The 24,565-nt window shown below is 36.0% G+C and overlaps 1 protein-coding gene and 2 long non-coding RNA genes across 5 annotated transcripts; 1 reads left to right on the top strand and 2 right to left on the bottom strand.

Moving 5' to 3' along the window:
• Window positions 1-538: 538 nt before the first annotated feature.
• Window positions 539-22,937, bottom strand: LOC110376925 (neuroendocrine convertase 1). Its single transcript, XM_021335579.3, has 15 exons — window positions 22,611-22,937; window positions 10,471-10,572; window positions 9,700-9,882; window positions 9,392-9,538; window positions 7,952-8,053; window positions 7,703-7,820; window positions 6,351-6,469; window positions 6,080-6,159; window positions 3,159-3,291; window positions 2,943-3,043; window positions 2,419-2,511; window positions 2,210-2,332; window positions 1,738-1,901; window positions 1,453-1,586; window positions 539-1,298 (listed from the first exon to the last, which is right to left on the bottom strand). The coding sequence occupies exons 1-15, from the start codon at window positions 22,833-22,835 to the stop codon at window positions 963-965; spliced, it is 2,160 nt and encodes a 719-aa protein (XP_021191254.3). The 5' UTR covers window positions 22,836-22,937; the 3' UTR covers window positions 539-962.
• Window positions 3,286-4,702, top strand: LOC110381004 (uncharacterized). Of its 2 annotated transcripts, XR_010277305.1 has the most exons (3): window positions 3,349-3,643; window positions 3,755-4,455; window positions 4,491-4,702. It is a non-coding gene; the product is annotated as an uncharacterized LOC110381004 (long non-coding RNA). The 2 variants fall into 2 exon arrangements; XR_007510448.2 differs by having other exon boundaries at window positions 3,286-3,643; window positions 3,755-4,702.
• On the bottom strand, window positions 4,692-6,068 carry LOC126055182 (uncharacterized). Of its 2 annotated transcripts, XR_010277307.1 has the most exons (4): window positions 5,899-6,068; window positions 5,450-5,669; window positions 5,170-5,361; window positions 4,692-4,898 (listed from the first exon to the last, which is right to left on the bottom strand). It is a non-coding gene; the product is annotated as an uncharacterized LOC126055182 (long non-coding RNA). The 2 variants fall into 2 exon arrangements; XR_010277306.1 differs by lacking the exon at window positions 5,899-6,068 and having other exon boundaries at window positions 5,450-5,787.
• Window positions 22,938-24,565: the final 1,628 nt, after the last annotated feature.

Genomic DNA, 24,565 nt, shown 5'->3' with positions numbered 1-24,565 from the left:
AGATCACAACATCATTAATTTCTTGATTATTTCTTTGAATATGGTGCTTAGTTCACTTTTTAGCCGCATTCATTAAAATATTAATAAATCCATGTCGCTCTTCAATAACATTATTTAATCTGGAAACCCCTCCATTCCGCGAACTTTTAGACCTCCCCGTGCCAACTACTAAGGCTGCATAAGTAACGACTAGTAGAAATTGCAAGGTTTCGCGAGCAGCTGAGAAGACATGAATGAAACATTATTTTTGTCCAGTAAAAATAAAACTGAAGTCCACACAACTATTAATCAGTTATTAAAATATTATTCCTTCTAGGATTAATAATAGGAGAAGTAGGTTGGTAAAATTCGGCAAAATGGACCATAAGATAAAGTATTGGTAAAATCAGAATAAAAAAAAAACCATATTGGCGCTTCAAATGGGCACAAAAAAATTGCTGTCAAACGTACGGAACAGCCGGTCCAGTGTGTAAATATAGAGGTCAGTGACAATTACTATAAATGAGGCTGTGACCAAGAAAAGAAGTAAATACTCATGTATTTCGGTTTTTAAAGGTAGTTTATTTGGTAACTGTAAATATTGTTGCTATTTTTATAATCTTTAAATATTTTTTATATGTGTATACTATTGATAAATTGATTACAAGGTCTTTAATACGATTAAGTAAATAGTTCCGCGCTTTAGAAGTGCGTTGCATTGGATATGTAACAGGATTTGTCATTCCAATATGTAAATAGATAATTTAATACACATTTGAAGATTATATACAGCACTTTCTATGAACTAAAATTATTTCGAGTTTAACTCCTTGTGAGATCAATCAATTTCATTGTACTTTAAAAACATTTGTCAACATAAAACTTGTAATACTTATGGCTTTAATTTCATAACAAAGCACAAACAAAACATTTATTTTAGGCTTGATAAAGAAAATGGTGAAAACCCTTGTGTTTCTGATTGTTTATAACGCTACACCCCTGAATACTTTTCTATGGTGAATTCTTTGCAATTCTTTTTCAACTTCAGCTAATACTGTGGCATCAATGTTATGAATATCGTCAACCGCTTCGTGTTTATGTTCCCCTGGTACTGCGGCTACAGCTTCGTCTTGTGTAACGGTATTCGACACGACGTCGACACTGTTATTGTCTACATTGTCGAAATATTCAAACGCCTCTTGGTAGTTGTAATTGCTATTGTAAATCCTCGGTCCATTTTTCATGTGTGACGGCATTGTTTTTGTACCGTGTATGACTAAACTTACTGGTCCAATATCGCCCATGTTCTTCTCATACGTCTGCAAAAAAGTCAAAGCGAATTAAAAATCGTAGGTCCGAGTGCTACTACGTCGCCGTCGCATTGCTTACGTAATGGCTAGTAGCCATTCATGGAACAACATCTGTAAAAAATACGATAACGCTGATAAACTAGTGATAACATTGCAGACTCACATTGTCAGTGACCATGACTTTCCAAATGCCTTTAGGATTTTCACCCCATGTCGCTACAGACATTAGAGGCCAATTCACGAATCCATTCGTAGATGTGTCTTTCGGACGGGCACTAAGTAATTGAACTGCTGTGCCTGTATGGAAAACATAAACCATTAAAATTAATTAGTTCCCTGTTTGTTTGGTAATTAACAATTGACGATGCCAGGCAAACAAATCGCAATCGTTTTTAACTGTATAATGCCAACTGTAGTACTAGGACACCATAAACGTCCATTCCATTACCTTGCGGTGACACTACGTAGATTTCCAGCGCCCCCCGGCGGCTGTAGCGTAAGTTCATTATAACTTCTATGTGTTCGATGTAGTTAACCACGCAATCGTCTTCTACAGTTAGAAATATATCAACATTTTGTCTTGAAAACAGTCGTGCTTCCTCTTCTCCTAACCTGTGAAGTACAACATAATGACAATTTATTGATAGCAAAACAAAGCCACAAATCATTCATAATAGCCTATTGAAATGGTTCATTAATAAAAGCAACGTTCGCATAAAAAAATATCAGCTGTTGTATGACGAAACTTTAACATTTATTACTAGGGATGTATAAGTTCAAAGAGTACTTTATGAAAAATTCGTCATGCTGACGAGAATTGCGTCATGTTCGTCAAACAAATCCACATCCCTCCGCATCACATGAAAATCATCATCATTTCATTCTGTAATTATATTGTAACTTCATTTTGGTCTACTCACGGTGCAGCACCCACGTGACAATCATATTCTCGAGGTACGGTGGTCCAATTTAGTGCCGCTGCAACGAGTGCTTCTGCGTTTAAAAGCCCGAAACCAAACCGTACATCAAAATAAAGTCCAGCACTGAAAAGGAAAAATAAAGTTAGTTATACAATGCGAGTTAAAATTCTGTTAGGTAATTTTAAAAGGCGATTGAAATAAGTATTTACCCATTTATTTGCCATCCAGGATTAGCTGATAGAGGAGCGTATTCTGAAGTCCAGACTATTAAATGCTGTACATCACGCCATGTTAGATTAGGACTAAAAAGAAGATAATATATGATTATTTATTTATTCCCTGAATAGATGAACTCTTTAAATATAAATAACATGAAGTAACACGACCCTTAGCTTATAACTTTGAACCCAAGTCTGCTAGAGCATACTTTCAAACAAAAAAATTTAATTAATTCAATAAACTATCGTCCGTTAGCAGAACGAATCGTTCCTGTTATAGGAACCGGGGCATAACAGTCCTTACTAACACTACTACCAGAGCTGCATGAATTATAAGCTACTGTATTGTACATGCATACAACCCGTGCCGATAAAGAATGGGATTAGAAATTGCGACAGCTGTATTTACCTCTCCCTCATACACTATAGCACATGAGCGAGAGGTAAATACAGCTGTCGCGATTTCTAATCCCATTCTTTATCGGCACGGGTAGTACAGAGTGGGGTCAACTAACTTGGCGTGTAGAGCGAGAGCGATGATGCCGGCAGCCAATGGGGCTGCGGCTGACGTGCCGGTGTGCCCGAGAGTACACGAATCACCCGTGTCTGTAGTAGCCTGACAGAGAAGCAAACATACTTCTATCACCCTCTAACAATGAATTAGCAACACCTTTATGAATGAAATCACTACGTCAAGCAAAATGATGCAGTCTGTGATGTATTCAACTTACGATTTTCTGATCTTTGTAAGCACCAGAGGAGTATGCAGCAGCCAGCGTAGATGAACAAATCTCTCCGTACCAAGGAAACAGACCATGCTGGGAAGCGCTTCCTATTGATATCGTGTAAATACTAGACGAATATCTGTAGACAAGTTTGTTACTTTAGTCGTCACTAATTTAATTAAGTTTTTGGAATTAAATCAGGGGTGCGATTCACTAAGAAAAAACATCTTTACAACCAAGAAATCATCGTTGTAACATCAGATGTAAACTCGGCGGTATTCATTAGTTAAAATTGCGCGATCGTAGCGCCTCAACGATGTTGACGGCGTGACATAGAACTATCATTTGGAGCCAAATGTATGAAAATCGGTATTCAGCAACACGAAACATCCTCGCCTGCAACGACAACCTCGCCTTCGCCCTCGATTTTATCTGTCAAACCGAAAAGCTTGTAAATTGTGGATGTTTTCTTGGATGAAGGCGATTAAAATGTAAGTAAAGCAAGTTATTTAATAAATTGCAATGTGAAAATATGTTTTTATGATGTTTTGTTTATCGTACTTTAATTCCTGAAACGTTTACGCCTATTTTTAATGTTTTAGATGGCAGTTCGTCTTTCCTGTACTTATGATTTTTTTGTTGGAAGAAACTTAACATCAAGATAATTAAATAAATAAAAAGTCACGCCTCCGTGATACGTAATATGGATTTACTAACTACTGATAAAAACTATATTAAGGTTGACTGAAGAACAGATTAGACAGTTGAAAGAAGATTTCTCCTTTCCTAACAAAGGCGAATCGTTAAGGAGGAATTAGCAACCACACCAATATATTACACTTAAACAATATAATATAAATCATCATACAGTACAGTGGATAGGTGCCTAAAACTTACTGGCCATCAACCTTTTGCATGTACTGTAAATTTTTTGGTTAGTGGGATTTATGTACCAAATAATGCTATGTGACATTGCAAGAACAATATCTCACGGGCATCTGCCTCAAGGACTCAACAATATACAGTAGATGCCATCAACCATCCAGATATTATTGATAAGTACGAGGTAAGAAGCGACTGTGACCCGGTTAACAAGCAAGCCGGACTCTAGCAGTGACTTGGACAGTGGACGTCATGCTAGAACTTATTTACTAAACAATAATATGTGTGACACCTTCTAACAATACATATGTATTTTTATTTATTACCTGTTACTGCCTCTTTTTTATCGTCCCACTGCTGGGCACAGGCCTCCTCTCACATGGTTTGAGCATTGAGCACCACACTTGCTCAATGCGGGTTGGTGATTTCAGACTATATAGTCCAGGTTTCCTCAAGATGTTTTCCTTCACCTTTTTATCAGCCAGTGGCGTCCAAGATATACTTGTACATAAAAACTTAGAAAAGTTGCATTATTTTACTGTATTTTACCTGTGTATGTTAAATAGTATTTTAACATTACACAATAGTGTGCAAGTATCAAAGTAATTTTTATAAAAATACTTTACTTTTCTGTAATCATTAATTAATAAAACAATATTTTAATTCAACATGTCTTTTTATTATTTTGTATTTTATAATGAACATGGATTTATTTATCTAAATTCAGATTCCAAAACATTCTCCTCACATAATGAAATGTATTTTTAACTCAATTACACCGAGTTCTGGCAAATTCTTCATGTTGCCTCGCAGCTGCAATTGAACTGGACTTCCTCTGCACTGCTCCTTTTGTTCCTTCCAGTACTGCAACACAAGCAAAAATTATGTGGTGTAATATATAAAATAAATAAAACAACTATTTGCTTGGTGTGGTTTAACTTTCAGTTGCAATTTCAAATGCCTTTATGATTGAATTTGAAGGATAGAGTAAAATCATTGTATGTATATGCCTGCTGTCAACACTTATTTAGTACCTAATACATACAAAACAATGTAAAGAGTACCTACTATACTTACCATGATTTAATGCAACAGTAAACACACACAGGTTCATAAATTATTATTGATTACTAACCTTACACCACTGCTCCAATATTTTCATACACCCACTACGTCACTGTTTGGGGCTGTTGTTTTCGGATCGTGCCTGATGACTGCTCGCATTTGCAGTACGATCATGGGCCCATCATAATCAAACATGGTTTGTTTTCCAAAAAGCTTACTAGCTCTTCCAGCTGACTCAACGAAGGCAGTGCGTTGCGAGACACTAAAAGATAAATATTTTAGTTAATACACGTAGTTCACAAAGACTGTATTGTATATTAAAATGTAAATGTTACGTACTGTGTACTTACTTTCGATAGTTTTGGAACCAAACTAAAACACAGGACAAGTAGAATGCCGTTGGTTGGTTGGTACAACTTTTTTTAAAGTCCACTTGACCGCTTAAAGCCATTTGGAGCTTTGAAATCTCGTATTTAGATAAATAAAGATATAATCAAGTTATGAGCAAAATGTTTGTTTTGGTTTTGAAAAGTTTTGAAATGACACAGACTATATATTATACTACATAACCTAGATTATAACAAATGTCAAAGATTTGAGTCATTATTTTCTATGTCGAAAATGATATGATTAATTAAATATTCGTTGCTTATCGAATAGAATGTGTTTTATACATACATGTTATGCATTTACATTGATTAGAAATGTCAAAATAATGCCAAAAAACGTTAGTCGAGATTTTCTCGATTATACTTTAAATTGCTTTAGAAGAAATTTGGCAACACTGTAAACATCCTACCCGTCATCGTTGTTCGGCAGATCGTCGACGAGCTTTTGAGCTAAGCGAATACGGTTTTCAGCAACGTTGTTTTTAAAAGCGATGTCTACGATGCGACATCTGTGAACTCGTCGTTGTTAGCATCGATGATGTGTTTGTTACAGAATCGCATGGCAGGTAACGAATAATAAAAGGTACATACCCATCGCAGTTACAGTTGTCGCTATGACCGCCTCCGTTACCATTTGCCCATACATAAATAGCTCCTTTTCCATCACGGCCCTAAACAAAAATAAATAATCTCATCAGGAATTAAAACATCAGCTTCATCAAGGTGGTCAAGGGATCCCTTAACTTACAAGTTTGTCAGGCTACTTATATATAATCTAACAATACATAATGTAACGAATTAGGTACTTAGTTGACTGGTATAAATAAACTATTAATACCTATATTATATTGTCTTTATTTACCTCAGTGACGCCTCGTTTGAACGCTTCGAAAGCAAGGCGCCCCGGTCCTTCAACGGTCCGTCCGTCATCATTAGGGCCCCATGAAGCACTGTAGATATCCACTTTGTCTAACGCATAGGCTGCAAAATAAGAGATTATGCAAAATTTCATCTCTAAATCCTACTATAAATTGAACATACTTTTTAATGGCAAGTTATGTAGATTTTTAGTTTTGTAGGTAGGAATTATCTGAGTTGGAGGACCATTTCCATAATAACTAACAGTCCCCAAGAGTTCAACTTGTTTTTACAGTTTTTTTTTTTTTTTTTGCAAAATTGTAAGTATCATTTTCTGCAAAAGCAATGCCGTTTTAAATATTATTTCTGTCTAGAAACCTTTGGCAAAGAAAAAGATTACGAGCCGAAAAGAAGCCTAAAACTTTTGTCCTACACGACACGGTCCTCTATTGGCGGATGGACTAAACAATAATACCATGCTGCCAGCAGCTGTCATCCGTCATTTTATTCAGTTGAACAATCTCTTCAAATTCATACTGCTCTGGTAATTGTGCTCACCGCCAACATGTGGCCGTCTATGGCACAACAAGTGAACAACAATCAACAAGTAAAACAAACTGCTGTGGTTTACTTGTTTTAAAAAAAAATATGATAAAAAGATTGATCACCATTGTATATTGCAGCATGGTATACCACAATAAGCTACATTTAAGTTTATTCACAATTCGGACATAATATTTTAATTTGTCTTTGTGAGTTTTTCTTATACCTAAGTCTAATTTGGTAGAAATTGCTGTTATTGTTAAATAAGCGGTGTTGCAAGTGCACCTCAAATAATAACAACCTCAGTCAGGTGGGCCGTTAGCAGCAGAGTGGACGGACGATCTATAATAAAAAAATGACATCCGAAAGGGTTCACTGTTACGTCACATTTCACCCATATTACTAAGATATCATAACTACTGAAGAGATGCATGAAGTTCGAGTTGACAAACAACAAGAAGTCGGTTAAAAAGTTTAACAGATGGCGCTGTCCCTATACGCCACAAACAACCGGCAAACAACAAAGTCATTCATTATAAACAATAAAAATTACGTTATCATTCATTAGTTTTGAGGAAATTGAGTTCGTATAACTTTCGTTTCTGTGATAGGAAACCCTACACCGAAGCATACCGAAACGTTATCTTTCAATTTATAAACTGATTGAGGTTTTCATCGAGGGGTGTTTTGGTGTTTTTACTGACAGTCTCTTTTATTTACCAACAACAAAAAAAAGCTTACGCCAGACAACGTTTTACCTCAACATGGCGACCGAATGTACCAGGCGCTCATAAACTGTAGCTGTTAACTTACCTATTGCTTCTCCCTCAATCCTATCTGTTATTCGTCCATCGAGCATTCTAACTCCGCCTACCTTAGCCCCCCATGCCACGCCCACACCACATTTTAAATTGTTTGCAGTCATGGCGATCTAGAAATTGATAAAACGATAAGAATCAATGCGCAATCACTAGGTATTGATAAATTAAAATGTAATGTAATAAATAGTGATTTAGGTACTACTGTATACTTAAACTGTAAGAAACATTTTCGAGAACTTACTTCTCCAGCACAACGAGTGCCATGAGAATTCAACTTGATATCTTCATATCTCGGTGAAGGATCGGGATCGCCATCATTACTATCCCAACTGATTTCTGGATCCTAGGTATAAACAAGTATGTACTTATTTACAAGGAATATGTGAAATAATTTTGCAAACCCGTCGAGTACTTTCGGAGGAGTTAGGGCGGTACAAACAAACAAATATAGAAAAATGATTCTACTAGTTCTATAAACAAAAAAAAAAACGAAATAATCCCCAAAAGCACTTAATGAGCGCATCCGGCCGTGCTCTCGCTGTGGCGGAATATTGGGCTGACATAGTGTAGTCTCATATGACATGTCATCGACACGAAAGAAGAAGATCCCCAAAAGCGTTACGTTTATACGTTTTTTTTTTTTCGATAATAATTTTATAAGTTTACAAAACAAGCGCCAGCGCCTTCTTGAAACAAAGAGGGTTTCCGACACTTTCCGAGAGCATCATTACCGGCGTCATATCGGCCGCGAATATACCAGGACTGCAGAAGATACAAAGAAGTTTTATTCGCTACGTTACCTAAACTAAAAACAATGCAATGCCATCAAAATGTTTACTTTGTTCAGTTAGATATTAATTATAATAACTCAGATCAGATATGGAATTCAGGTCAGTCAGTATTTATTTAAAGAAGGTGCTCAGAGAAACCAAATCGTTTATTTACTTCTTATTAGTTTGAAGTGAGATGTGGATAACGCAATAGGTATTTCTGTGGCCTAAACCAGGTACAATACAGAAAATATTTTTATTTTTAATTCATTTATTTAAATTGTTTTGGTTAAATTGTTATCTCGCTTTAATTAATAAATACAATGACCAGCAAAGACAGCACGGCATCGTGACGGATCTGGATTTTGAGTTGTGTCACTTTAGCACGAAAATTTCAAAGTAAACTTCAATATCACTAGGACTACAGAAGTTTTGAAGAGCACATGCACAACAAATTAATGTTGCCGGTCTGTCTGTCTAGATGGCAGCAGGGTAACTTACTTGCTTTGCTACAACGACGACGACAGCAGCGCAGTTGTGTCTTTTTAGCACGGAAAATTTAAACTTGGCTTCTACTAGCTACCAAGGTATCAGTAATGAAAGGAGCTATATGTTACCCGTTAATGTTACGAGGAGTTATTTCCACAATGCTTGCTATTTTATTATAACACGACGAAGAAGTAGGAAACATTGAATTGTTTATCCTATATTTATGCACTACTTTTGTAAAAAGATATACCTACACATTTAAAAATGACGCGAAAATAGAGTAAATGAAACCACACAATAAACCAGTGCTGCCATCTATTGTTCAGGGGAACGCGCTTTGTGAATTGGGCGCATATGTGCCATTTTAGTTCAGAAAATTTCAAACACGCTCCCCACAAATACTAGGAAAGCATAACACTCACGTAGTTGGCCCGCAAATCTGTGTGGTTATGTTCGATGCCGTCGTCGAGGACTGAAACTCGCACACCGCTGCCATTGTATCCCATTTTGTAAACTGGTAACACGTTTAGGTCCAGGCGGGGTAAATTGTGCAATGTGCGCGTGTCTTGCTGAAAAAAATATTTCATTAACTTTCACAATGTTGTGTTGCGACTGTACTGAAATGCGGCTGAACAAAATTGTAGCAAATGCACAGTGTTTCCTTATTAACTCCTGAGGTAGGTCAGGTTCGTCACCACCTACTAGGTTTCCATAAAGTTATTCAGCTTACCAAATACCACTCGTGACTCCATAGTTCATCGTTAAACCAAGGTTCTTTGATACGATAGACATTCACATTGTTGTATGTATCATTTACTTCGACTCTCTTCACTCTTTGCAATGGCTGATCAGAATCCTTCATTGGGTATCGCTTCACCCGCGATTTTGAAAAAAGTTGCTCTGCCCATCTTACCTGGTGAAACAACAAATAAGTTTTTTTTTATTGGCTTTGGAAGATTACCTATATGTGTAGGGTGGTTTTATAGTTTGATTACCTATATGGGTAAGGCGTTTCAAAGGTAAAACTGCTTCATTAGAAAAATTGGGTCTCATAATCTTGGAAAATAATAAGTGTCCTGGTTAAAGATTAAATGTGTCCTACATTTAAGGAGTACCACGCGGAGGAAGTGCGAAACAGGAAGATCAGTCGCAAACAGACTAAGGATGATGAAATGAATGTTACATATTCTGAAAATCTGCTGTCACTTCCTTTGTTGACGAACTTATCATCTGCATCTCAACTATGTTGGTGTCTGTTTCCAGTCTAACTAGATGCAGCTAAGTATCAGAAGTTTACGTATCGCATATACATTGTTTTTTATTCAGCAATTTCGTGTGTGGCAATTGTCTTACATTGAACCAAAGTTGCACTCAAAAAACCTTGTACCACTTAACTAACTATGCTACGTTTGAATATAGCGGCCATCTGAAACAGCCACGTGTAAACAGAGTTCAAAGTTACCAGGCGCACATTGTTAACTGGAGATGTCATTCAACTCACCCTCCTGTCCTTGATGAGTGTCGACGTATGGCGACTGGGGGTGCGTCGCTGCTTCCCATGTTCATACTTCAAAAACGTGTACGTGTCTGGGAATCCGTTCACCTAATAAAACAATGAATTTATATTAAAACGTAACTTATTTAAAATTATGGTCACCCTTTTTTTTTTGTTTCGGCTGAGGAAAATGCCTGACGCATACACACACCGCCCGGGGAGACGGTGAGGTTATGTGGGGCTTGCACCCACTAAAAACCTCAGCGTTTGTGCCGTCTTCTGCCTTTTAGAGAGGGGCCACGAGGACCAAAGACGACTTTCGTGACCTCTCGGCAGTGGCTGGTCGCCTCCGTCTACTGGCGATCCATCTCAGCAGCAGCTCGTGCAATGCAGGTAGCATGTTTCACCTTTTTTTAAGTTGAACGAGTATATACTGCATATACCTTATTAGAACTGAAAATCTTAAGATGAGCCTATTCCTCGCGGAACCGGTTCAAATAGAACAAAAAGACACTGTAGATGTTGGAGAATACGAACTTTATTTGGTTACTGTGAAACCTTCTTGTTTTTGTGTCGTCAAAGATTAGCATTGTTGTGATGTGATAGTGTGCTAAATAATACATTAAAAAAGTAGGACGGTCAATGGCCACGAGATAAGAACCAACAGCCAAACAAATAGCAGTTAAAATATCTATATCTTCCTATTAGGTGTATATTTTGAAATGTTCGGCAAAATCATTATTGATAGGCAGCAACATTAAAAAAACTTTTCGATTTAGGTTTATTCTCAAAATTCTTCATCCTTATAATGCGGTTAATTAATTGGAACCCAGATAACGAGTATAGAATATAAATAATCGTAGAATGGTTACAAAACATAAAAATAAGATATATCCTAAAATAAAATAAGGAAAACCACATGCAAAGATTAGTGTTGACGCATGTTTTTATAGTAAGCACCTATTTGTATGAATAGCAAAGAAACAGCCACGTGTAAGCCGAGTTCACTGCTACTAGGCGCTCAGGGAACATAAGAGATTATGAAATAGTTTCGGTATTCCCCAATGTCCCCCATGTTCAAATCAATCATCTGGTTGGGACTGACGTCATAATGTCACTTGAGAGTATGTGGGTCACGCGCACATTGGTTGGAAGAAACCAAATAGATATGACATAGTTTATTTTGTATCGATGGTTTTCAGCACACTACAGGAAATACATATGTATTATTGTATATGTTACAGGCCGAACCCGATTTTAGGATAAACCAGTTTTGCCTAGGCTCAACTAGTTCTTCCTATACGCGTTAGGATTAACTAGTATAGCCTAGTCCAAACTAATTTGTCCTAAGCCCGATAGGACGGACCAGTTTAGGCTAGGCAAAACTAGTTGATCCTAATATCAATACGCACACTCTAGGATAAACTGGTATGGCCTAGTCTTTGTATTACCAATTATTATCGATAACTTTTAACGACAACAATTTTAATTTGAGATTTGATTATTGTTTCTATTAAAAAATAGTTATTGGTTAAACAAGAGTGCAAAGTTGCTTTTTAACCGCGAGCTCAATTTTGATGACCGAGCAAGCGAAGGATTCTAAAATTCTGGGCGATAGCGAGGGAATCAAAAGAGCTCAAGGTGAAAAATCTTTGCACTCGAGTGCAACACGTAACTTTTCATCCTACCTCATCGAGGAAATTACTAAATGCAAAAAAGCAAAATGGCGCGCACATATGAGTATCAAATTAAAAAGCAGTATCTAATTTGATACTCATATGTGAGCGCCATTTTGTTTTTAAATTTCCTCGATGAGGTGGGATGAAAAGTTACGTGTTGTACTCGAGTGCAAAGATTTTTCACCTTGTGCTCTTTTGATTCCCTCGCTATCGCTCAGGATTCTAATTATTGAAACACTCGTTGCGCTCGTGTTTCAATTTTAGAATCCTCCGCTTGCTCGGTCATCAAAATTGAGCCCGCGGTTAAAAAGCAACTTTGCACTCTTGTATAACAAATAACTATTATTTGAAAACTCAGTTTAAAAATGAAACGAGGTTAAAAATGTATGTAAAAAAACAATAATAAATATGACTTAATTAATTGAATAATTATTTTAAGCAGTATTTTATTTGTTTAATATGTAAATATGTATTTGTTTGAAAAGTCTTATCAAGATTGTCACAAATGGAGTATTGCACACGATGCTCCAAATTCAAATGACTTTGCCGCTCTAGAGGATAAAAACAGCTTTTGCGCTCAGATATCAAGGGGTAAAACTACTCTTTCCGAGATGGTGGGATGAAAAAATACTTACCTATTATTTGTTAGTTTGCTACATATATGTAGTATGATTGTTCGTATTATCAATTTTATTTATCCATAACGACGAATCATTATAGTTTAATAAAGATGATTATTTTTCTAAACACGGAGTAGTTTATTTAGTTCATCTATTTATTTAGACTTTTAGATATGTATATGTTTTGACTAGGCTATACCAGTTTATCCTAGAGTGTGCGTACTTATATCAGGATCAACTAGTTTTGCCTAGCCTAAACTGGTCCGTCCTATCGGGCTTAGGACAAATTAGTTTGGACTAGGCTATACTAGTTAATCCTAACGCGTATAGGAAGAACTAGTTGAGCCTAGGCAAAACTGGTTTGTCCTAAAATCGGGTTCGGCCGGTAACATATACATATAGCAAAGAGTGTCCTGAGGTTGTCTGGAAGAGATCGCTCTTAGCTATAAGACCGCCCATTATGTCACCTACTTTAATAAGTTATAAAAAAATGTCTTATAAAGTACTTACAAATAAATGCGTGATATGTCACTAAACTCATAGGCCACGTATGAAAATGCTTGCAGGGTGGATTTCAACTGTCAAATGTACAAATCACAGCTGGCTGCAACCAGCCTGTCAGATACAGAGCTTTGAAACCAGTGAAATTACACCAGCTCCGTAGAACTCTGCCACTATATAATTTTTCAGTAATTTCCTTGACTTCTGTGTTAATGAATAGTTCAGTCAATAAATATGACGTTTACATTGGAGTCGTCGTCATCGTCTACAGGAGTAGTTTCCTCCCTCAAGACGCGGTAGAATTGCTTTTGTTTGTTCTATGCTGTATTTAAGTTACTACAAAAAACGAAGTGTTTGTATGGTAAATGAATGCGTCCGATTTACTTGGAAGTCTGGAGAAGAACAAGTATAATGTTCCCTCAGAATTGGGAACGGCTTTTTTCTCAGTTTCCGGTTTCGCCCAATCATGTGAGGAAAAACCTTTCAGAGTCAGTAAAAAATACTATTGAAGTTAAAAGGTCGATTTGTAGCTATTGAGCTTATTTGTTTACTACAGTTGGAGCAATATGCAACAAGTGGTACGTATACCGAACAATGTTTCCACCCTCGACCAATCTTCACACCCCTCCATTATAATGAGCTCTGGATAACTCCTCTGTACTCCTCAGTTCCTAGTAGTTGACGTCTGAAACAATGGGATGTAGGCGGCGCCCTAGCACGGATTTAAAAACCAGTTGGGCGGTTTCAACCCTCTTGGGAGGGCTCTATTATTAACCCTCTCATAGATAATAGACAGACAGTGTTTCTTGGTAATAGGACAGGACAGATATATTCATTGGTTGGAGACTGGTATGTCTCAGGACGTGGGTTTTGTTCGTTGAATTGTATTTATTTATAGGAAATAGAAAATCATAATTACATGAAACAGAACAAAAATAACTTATTGCAAGTTATTTAGGTACGTCCTTTTACAGGAAATTGACTAAATGTGAACAATTTTTTTGCTATACAGACCTATTGATTATAATTATATTATTAATTGATAAACACAAAATTGGCAGCAGTTAAATGTTACAATGAACCAAACACTGTAAAGTTCCTTCAAAATTGGTCATCTATTGCATATTACACGTTCGCTTTGTCCTATGCGGGAAAAGTCGCTATCATGACGTTATTTTTAGGTTCCGTACACAAAAGGTAAGACCTATGAACCTATAACTTGGAGTTCACTGTCGAACTGTCACAAGACTGTTACTCATGAACCGTCACATATAGTTGAATTTCCCCAGCCCACATGATGTATTTCTGTTGCCGCTATAATAACAAGCACATACATAAATTAATCATTATTTTAGAGGGCTCCCATACAACAAAAATGAGTCTGACTTGGAGTGCAAATGGTAAGTTTGCTAATCCGACTTGCTCTTGCCCGATTTTGTTTACTTCCCCATTAACTGATTCTACTAAAAAATATATTTTAAAATACCTGCTAGATTGTTTTGAATTGGATAGATGAAACTAACTTGGTCACCACTTATGTGTATCTTAAATCTTTTAGCGTGCACATCACCAAAGTCTATGCATGCTTGCGAAATGCAAACTTCTTATAAATGCGTTTTAAATTCCTCTAATATTTAACGTTTTTCAAAATAGGTACCTAAGTTAAGAAGAGAGGTATCCAAAGATAAATTAAATAATAAGTTATCTCCAACGTAAGTACAGTAATGTTTATAAGAACCAACGTCAACGTTCATTGGAGGATGCATTGAAGCAACAACAAAACGAGTGTGCGTGACAATGTCATCGGTGTGACATACATGTCACATGAAAATGGATGCCGTCATGTGATGCCTCAAACACACGTATGTACTAGGGCACCATAAACGCAAGGTGATAACGCATTTCCACACACATGTGGCTTATCAAGGCGCGAGTTTATGCCCCGCCCACACTTGTTCGTGATAACGCGATGTTTAGCGATACGATAGCGCACAGCCGCGCCATGTGTGAATGATTGAAAAAAAAACATATGTTTTATGACCTTTTATGATTTTTTTTACGTGTGTCATAAGACGGGCTCACTTTAACTACCTATCAGAGATTAATTAAACTTTGTTCTATTTATTAAAAGTTGATACTGTTATTAGTATAATGTTTTAAAAAATAAAGATTTTTATTTTATTTATTTGAGTTGATTTGTTGACTTTCCCTTGTGGCAAGCAAATGGTAATTAATACCCATGTTTCAAGATGAAAAAATTAAATTAAATTCATTTTATTAATCATGGTGAGTTATTTTCAAACAATAACTTTTATTTTCAAGATCTCATGTTCACCAATGGGACAAAAGTTTCCAACATACAGACTTATGAACGATCTCGCACACAACATAGGTAACATACCACATGCATAGCATGATACGTTCACATACAATCTCTAATTGCTTGCGTCTATATCACACAAACAAACATACATACATTCATACACATGGGAGGGTTGTATGGAAACGTCACACGTGTGTAGCACGTGTCTTTCGTGGAGTCATGTGAGTTTCTGGAGTCACATGTGTACTAGGCGACCAGGATCGACGAAGAGATTTGACGCACATATGCACGATATTGCGTGTGAGGGTGTTCGTGTTGGGGTAGGTCTGGGTTCGAGAAGGGTGCGCGTCTGTAGAGTTGTGGCGCGTAGAGTAAGAGTAACTTAAAGCTCTCGAATACGTGCTATGGGTGTACTAGATTCAGATAATTTGTATATTCATATATGTATACCTAATAACATTCATAGTATGATTTTAACAACTACAAAAAAATACACTTTCATACATTAATCACTAACTAGCATCATTGATTACAAAAAACAGCAAATTCTTAAATGACTTAAAGTAGTGAAAAAGGTTACCCATCAAAGACATCTCGTATACAAATAATTTTGTATTATTTTACACTTAAAAATATTCAGGTTGGAATTAATTAAGAAAAACAAAAAGCCAAGTAAAATTCTATACAATAAAGATGAATGACGTTCGCGTCTGTTATGAAAGAGGTTATTGAACCGTCGCGTAAAGTTGAACGACACAATTCGGTTTTGTAAGAAACTGCGTAAACTCGACAACGGATCAACCAGTCGTTTTATGATACCCTGATACCTTACACATTTTTGTTACGTTTTAAGTAAAAATGAATATTCTTTTTTATCTGTGGGAGATGAAAAAGTTTTTTATAAACATTTAGACGTTGATATAAAACGCGATTATGAAAAACTGTTGAATGGAGTGTAGTATTGTTTCTGACAACTAGATGAATGTTTTAATGAAAATCGAAATGCGTGGCTCGTGCAGAGTAATTAGCATAATATTATACAGCAACAATTTGAATAAAGTAGGAATGTTTAATACATTTTAATTAATTTTTCATTACATGCTTTATCACCGGCGAAATAAAATATTGAATGCGATAAAAATAGTTTCCACGTATAAACTGAAAGTAGAATCACAGATTATACAATAGTTACTACGTAAGTAGAATGTAGACTCGTAATATTTTTTTTCGTTTATTCTTCAGTTCGCAGACGTAAAATTCTGTAAAATTATATTTCAGGTGTGTTTTCCCGCTGAAACACGCACACAGCAACAGAAGTATGACGAAAGTAACCTTGGCGCGCACAGCAATATAAATATTTTGTTAGAAGTACACACATGTTAGCAAACGCTCCCACTTCACAGAAGTCCCGCCCCCTGTAAACTACGGAAATAGATTGCCGCTGAAACTCGCTGAAAAACATTTCCTCTTCGGTTCTGGGAGCCTGGTAGTTGCGACGCTAATACCACAGTTAGCGCCGCCTGAAAAACTGAATGGTACCTTTCAGCATGTTTGCGCTATTAGCCACAAGAGGGTAGGTCGAGAATGTCTATCCAATTTGAATAATGTAGAGAAGCTCTTTGATTTCAGAGCCACCTATCGCCAAAATGTGGAAGCTGATTGGAACAAACAACCGAACAGAAAAGCTGGATCCCGTTTACTCGTGTTAGATGTAACACTTTCTCTAGAATATTCAAAGAGGTCTCTTGCATCGTGAACGAAAAACTAAACATTACAGGGTGGGTTCTTCACCGAGAAATCAGAACATAATTATTTTAAAATCAAGAGTTTTATATCTAGGTAACTAGAAGTTTCGTGTAACTTCTCGACACAAAACAAATATAACCTGCCTGTTGCTTTATTACTATATAAAGCCGCAATGTTTTCTTTTTTAATCTGTCCAGTGAAACACTACCAATCATACAAAATAATGAGGCCCATGGGTATTTTTTTAGCCCAATGTTGTCTCTATGCTGGATTAAGACTTCCCATAACCTTCCATTCTTGTATGCTAAGCTTGTTGCGACCTAGGTATCCGCGATGCAGATATCCAAATATCTTCAGAGTTAAAATATTCTATTTATAAGAATCAACAAATAATATTTCATTATTGAAAATTCAAGACAACAAAGCCAATGTTTTATCAATCCCTAAAAAACTTGAAGAAAAACCCCAACTAAAAATAGCCAAAGAAATGCGGAGGCGATTTTCTAACGTCAATTGAACAGTAACGCTGTCTGAAACATCTAGGTTGTTCCTTCTGAATGAATTTGTTCTTCATTGATACTCACTCGAAACGACGTAAATCCAGTTAAGTGCTAGAAAAATAACCCACAGTTTAGCCGCGGTGTAGGCGTCGCCTTCGTGGCTGGTTTTAATGAACAAAGTGTAATTTAAGTGCCACGAATTAATTGAACAATTGAATTAAATAATGCTCTGTTTGTACGCGTGTTGGTGAGAGTTTTAGAATCGTATTTGGACATAATGGTAGAGAGACGGAAAAAAGAGCACAAATGTGCAAACTGCAAAAATAGGAAATAGCTACAAAGCTTTCTATCAAACACTAATTTTCCCCGACATTTGGTTTCAATCAGCACTTTCATATCGCGCATTATGGTACAGAGATGGATCAAAAGCAATACCTATGAACTAAGCATAGTCATCTGGATTCAAAATTATTTTTTTTTGTTTTACAATGAGAAATAGAAATATAAAAATCGTAAAAAGAATCGTCTCGGTTCACAAGAGTTCTCCAAATAATGTTTGGGTGTGCTGCACACTAGTTATACACATACCTTTAGCTAGTAGCACCTTCCTTAGCCTTGCGTATTAATTTAGCAAAATCGAGGGTAGCTAATTGTAACATTTCCAATTCATAATGTGTTTAAAATTTTGCAACTCGCTTCTACTGCAATCTAGGTAAACTATTCAACGCAGTTTTACATAAAAAAGACGCACGTCGAAATTACAATTACTGCGTTCGTGGTAAGGCCAAACCATTGTTTCTCAAACGTTTGATTCGTTACGAGTCACCCGGGCAGCATAACATAAAAGAGCACAAACAAATGATTAGCGACACAAACTGAGACAAATTGTCTGAACTAATTCCTGAACATTTGTCACGATTAGTCCGAAGACAGCTGACGACTATATGAGACAGCTGATTTGTGAAACGACTGTTGCTAGACAGTGTTTCATTGTTCTAAGAATTGGTGAAATAATGGGATTCGTTATCATTGTTATGTCAGCCACTTAAAATCGCATATTAAATGGCCTTGCATCCTGTTGTAATGGACAAAACGTCATACACTATTTGAATTGAATTCTGTCCACTTTTTAGTTAGCCTTACTCATCAATGCGCTTTAGAGGACTATCCTTCCTTGTGAAAATTACTCTGTATGTAAACTGATAGCCTAAGAAAATAAGTCTTGGTATCCAAGTGCGAGAATTAGTTTCCAAGGGACGCTATATGGAACTTTGGGGAACAGCTAGTTAAAGCTGCATAACGAAACTTAAGCCGCTGAACTAAGTGCACCATTTTAATGATACTGATGTCCTGGGTCTGGACTGTAGGTCCACTGATTATCTATCAAAGATTCCTCAAAGGATTCAAGATTAACCTTTCTCCTTGAGGAAATATCAAAACACATTACATTAACATTTACGTCACAGTTAGTGGCTTATAGACAACAGTATTGTCACAAGCGTGGGTAGATATTTGGACTCAAATGGCAATGCAATTAAACGCCGTTATCTATTTCGGCGGGTTTCAATAACTTGTCTCTATCTGCGGATTTGATTACTAGAGATAAGAGTTGCTTATATGAATAAGCATTGCTTATTTGGGGCTAATGTCCAAATCCTGTGTCTCAAGTGAAAATCAGTCAATTTATTAAAAGAAAGATAAGACCTTCAATGTTCATCAAACAATGAAAATAAATGGAGAAAATTGCAAATAGAATCCAAGTTATTGACGTTAAAAAGCTTAGCCAGTCAATTTCGCTTGATAGATTAACTAATAAACAAGTTATTTTTTCCATAGCCTCTGGCAATTATTTGTTTACCTATTCTTTTTTCTAGATCAACAAATAACATTTTTCAATTGTTTATTTGGACTCAAGGTAAAAACATGATCTTGTGTTAAAAAGGACCGATTTTGTGATACTGATATTCCTCTAACTCTAAAATAACACCAACTATATCTTTCGTATCTATGTGCTAACGATATGACCTTACTATGCCTATCCCAGTGATTGATTGCTATCAATATATATCGAGTACCGTTTATATTACATGACATGCAATAAAGGATTCTACTCTAGTCGATATTTATGGACTAGTAACAGATAAGTGCCGAAAGACCAGTGCCGGATCGAATTTGAGGAAAAACTCAGCTTTGATAAAGCTGATTTTAAAGGGGTCTGGATCCCGGCTAACCGTGTACTGATATAATTATAACCTGTAATGTAAGCTTTTGACTTTGATTGCAGTAAAAACCCTTTTTAACCCCCGACGCAAAAGCGACCCGCTGTTATAAGTTTTTGATTCTTTTACACAACTCTATTCAATTTTTATAACATTTCCTTCTCAAGAAATAACTCATTCTACGCAAGTTAGATTTTACCACAAACAAGAAGGTTTAAAATCTAGTTTGAAAGCTCTCAAATTATATGATCAGCATTTACTGATCCAAATTATAGATCATCACAAGTCTGTCTTCATGGCCCTGACTCCTGACACGTATCTCCAGCATTCATCTGATCCCCTAATAACATTCTTGTGCAATCTCAAACCTGTCAGGCGATGACAGCAGTTCCCCAGGGAATCTCTTCGTCAGAGTGGTGCCCTAATACTTTCAGACTTTTACGAGTGTTATGAGACAAGGTCAAGGAACATGTTTTGTTTGTTTACGACTTTAGAGACTGGTTTTATGTTGTAAGTTATTATGGCATGGCGAAATTATTACAGTTTGAGTTCATGTGTGGTAAAATTAAGGGTTAATTTAGATTAAAACAATGCAAGAAACAAAAAAGAGCTTCTACATTGGAGCACTTCAATTCCCAGACTTTTCCTAGATTGTAAGATTTTACATCTAAGGACCAAAAGCCCTTTTCATTGTAATCAACCTTTACTCTAAGTCAACTCCTACGATTTTTGCAGCCCTGGTAAAGCTGATTAATTAACGTCAGTGACGCCATGATATATGGAGTGTAATCTATGCAATATACTGGTGTTGATAGCGACGAGTGCCACTCGAGATACGAACGGCGTCATAGCTTTGATTTCAACGTTATCTCAAGCACAATACAGTACGAACTTTATTATTGTTGATTTTTGGAAGTGAAATACTGACTGTGACATGTTGAATGAAACTTTTCAAACGCCTTTAGTACGGTATTTGATTATTCTAGCTAAGTAGTAAAAGATCTATAAAATATCTCTGTTACGCGTCTACGGGACAACTACTTACCTACTTTGTAAAAGTTTGACGCACAGCCTGCCTACATGATCGTCTGCTTACAAGGAGATTAATACATGTCCATCCATCCGATATTTATGTAAGCTTAATTAATATTACATAAGAAGTTCTCGATATCGAATAAAATTGAAGCTATTTAGCCGAACACATTCCTCAAGTATTAAAAGAAAGCTCATAAATATCTCACTCATACAATCTCACATAGTTAGCTGAAACAACAAAAATGGTTTGTTCCCACTAGTAATCCTGTTTTAATTTCATTTCGAGTAAATAAACCTGTTAGATGGAATTGGACTGCGTAACCCTTTTTGGTTAAATACAAAATCAGAAATACAAAAGCTCTTTAATTAAAAATTAACAAACAGGCTTCGAACGGGATTATTTCAAAATTCAATTACGCAGGCAGGACATAGGAAATGTTTTTCGCTGAAATAATAATACTGAAAAGGATTTTTCAGTAATCTAGCTACGTTCCGCCTAATTTTGCGGTGCGGTGAACTACGTACCTGGTAGGTACGTAGTTCACATTCAAGTTGTATTATTTAGGAGTTTTCTTAAAATCTGACACTTCTTCTCACCATAGCCGGCCCTAAATAACCATGCATTCTTGGGTGAAAAAGTGGAAACAGTTCGATTACCCACCAGCAGCAGAATACGAAAGTCCTTTAAGAGTACTGAAAATATCTTTAACTCAATCTACATAAGAAAAACCTCTGCTAAAATATTTCTTTCTATTTATAGGACTTATACCATCTTTGACTTCTGAAAGCCTAATGACGACCGCCTACCGGCTGCCTTTCAGCTACCAATCATAATTTTAATTAGGCACATAATAATTATAATTGTTTCCTTCAGGGTTAATTACATCATAAACAATCCATTAAGACTTATTTATATTCTTCTATGTAGATATTTAAGTAACCTTAAGTAGGACTCGTAATATTAAACATAATATGTAAGTATTGGTTTTAATAGGTCTACTTAGTTCTAAAAAGTCTAGGTAAGTACTTATTTCAGTTTGTATATGTAATTTGTGTATAATTATTTAGCGTTTATGAAGAAGAAAACTTCTGAGAAAATTCTGCCTACACATTATTTCTTGGAAAATGTGTTGTGAACAAATTATAGTTCCTATTGTATTAAAATAAAGTACTTAGAGCGAGTTGTAGTTAGAAGTGGAGAACTTACGAAGGTTTTATGATATCTATTTAGTAAAATAAAATGCTGTCTTTGAAAACTAGGTGGTACGGGTGGTTAACTAAGAAGTCATAGTCTTACACTAGCGGTTTAACAAAATACCGGCTCATTTTTAAACTTAATAGAATGAAGAAGCAATGGGAGTTATCAATTACATGATGAATTCTTTGGAGAAAATTAATTGTTCAAAAATTTTAAGTAAAGCCTTTGGGAAAATTATAACTTGAAACATGAGCTTTCACAATTATTTTTTTTTAGACAATTATGAAAGTTTATTTCTATAAACACCAAGACGACATAAACTTACCTTCCCTCCGTAAAGGTAGCCAAGTTCCAGAGCAACCAACTGGGCCACCTCTTCACCGCCTGCCACTTCCACGGTCCACTCGTTCACAAAGTCCTTCGCGTGTTCCAACCCGTTATGTACTCCTTGGTACCCATACTGCCCTGGTACCCAAAAGCTGGGTTCATTACTGTACCATGACAAAACTGAGGTGAACAAACTGGCGATTAGAAGTGTAAAGAGCGTCATTTAATCGTTGGTATGGTGTATTGATGGTATTTATTTGTATTATGGGGAGTTGGAGCGAGGTCGGTGTCCAAACAAACACTAACGGCCGGCAGACAACAAGAGAGGGATAAGTGTGATTTTTCCCAAGCGGGCGGCGGTATACTCGACTGTTGTAGTTAGATGACGTCCGCGTCGTTTCGTTGTTACCCGACTGCTATGAAAAGTTATGGTTTTAGTGGAATTATGTTTTTTAAACTGTATAATCAGATATTAAATACAATGACCAAAAATATGGATTACTGAGCTAAAATAAATTGACAGATATTTGTTTTATTCAAACGACTTTACAATATACAATTGACAAACATTCATTTCTCAGATAAGAAATGATGACTGCATGAATAAATATTGCTTACGCTAACAAATTGTATAACAGTCGGGTATACCCATTTCAGTCATTACTACAGTGGCCACTAAACACACAGTGAAGATAACTGGCATTGTGAATTTGTTATATTGAACTATCCATTTATTATTCGACTCAGTTATTTATTTAAATAAGTTAGAGTATCGCTAACATCAACCAACAGGTTAGTACCATTTTTAGCCATATTATAATATCATAATTCACTTTTATCGAGTTGAGATATGAAACAACTATGAACTATACTAATTAATGGCTTTTGAAGAAAACTATCTCGTAGGAAGAGGAAATATTTCACGCCAATTAATTGCGACAAACAATATTCTGTTTTTGTTTTGTTTATCCATTCTAAGGGTTAACAAATGAAGATCATAAAAATGACGAGATGACTCTTACTATAATAATTTTTCGAATCAGTTCAGTAGTCTCGGAGCTTTACGAGTACAAACAAAAAATATGATTCCTCTTTATTATATTTGTATAGATATACGGGTAAATAAAAGTATGTATAGATAACGTAATATTGTCATGTAACCATCGGCCTGTAGCGAGTGAACGCTGAAAATTAAATGCTTACTCAAAAGTTTCATCAGCTCTCGAGAAAAGCTGAAAAACAGTCACAAACTTCATAGGTATGTGGGAAAATGGCAGCGATATTTTGAAATGTTTTCAGGTTTCTATATTAAAGAAGCAAAATTAGCTAAACTGAGCATGGTCCGACACGCTCTTGGCCGGTTTTTTTTTAAAACTAGGTGGGTTATGTGTGTTGTAAATTTTTTTCTTCCACCATTTCTTCGTCCCAGCAAAAACACATAGGAAGTGATGAAGGGTGGATGTTTTGGGGTCTGTCTTTTGTAAACTTGACCTTCAAAAAGACCTGATTTTCAGCTTACTTTGAATAAACGACTTTTTAATTTTTTAACTTAATTGTGTTAAGTAGAAACAGAGATATTTCTAAGATAATAACCAACCAACACATCAATAATGGAGTTATAACGAGATTTGCAGATGAGCAGTTTCATGACTAGGGTAGATAATAAAACACTAATTTCTAGTCATTAATCTGGGCAGGGTAAGAACATTTTGTTGGATTATATAAAGCAAAAACTAATACCCCTAACTTTCGATAACATTGTTCTTTGTTCTATCTGAACAATCTACTGTTTATTTAACTCTACACACACTGCGTCACGGGATCTTGTTAGACGGACGTATTGCTTCCAAGTACCATTTAAAGTATAGAATAAATATTTCAATATCAAATTAGTATATTATTTCTTTTAATCCCATACCTCCTATAGGTTATGGGCCCAGTGCGAAAAAGGAC

This window comes from Helicoverpa armigera, chromosome 17, assembly GCF_030705265.1.
Source record: "Helicoverpa armigera isolate CAAS_96S chromosome 17, ASM3070526v1, whole genome shotgun sequence".
NCBI classification, from domain to species: Eukaryota; Metazoa; Arthropoda; class Insecta; order Lepidoptera; family Noctuidae; genus Helicoverpa; species Helicoverpa armigera.
This window is presented reverse-complemented; position numbering and strand designations above follow the sequence as displayed.

Coding starts and splice junctions, on each gene's coding strand:
- LOC110376925 (XM_021335579.3), bottom strand. CDS start 22,835: ATGACGCTCTTTACACTTCTAATCGCCAGTTTGTTCACCTCAGTTTTG. Junction 2,512..2,942: donor GCTCTCGCTCTACACGCCAA/GTTAGTTGACCC, acceptor TCTTCTTTTTAG/TCCTAATCTAACATGGCGTG. Junction 1,587..1,737: donor CTACGTAGTGTCACCGCAAG/GTAATGGAATGG, acceptor TTTTCCATACAG/GCACAGCAGTTCAATTACTT.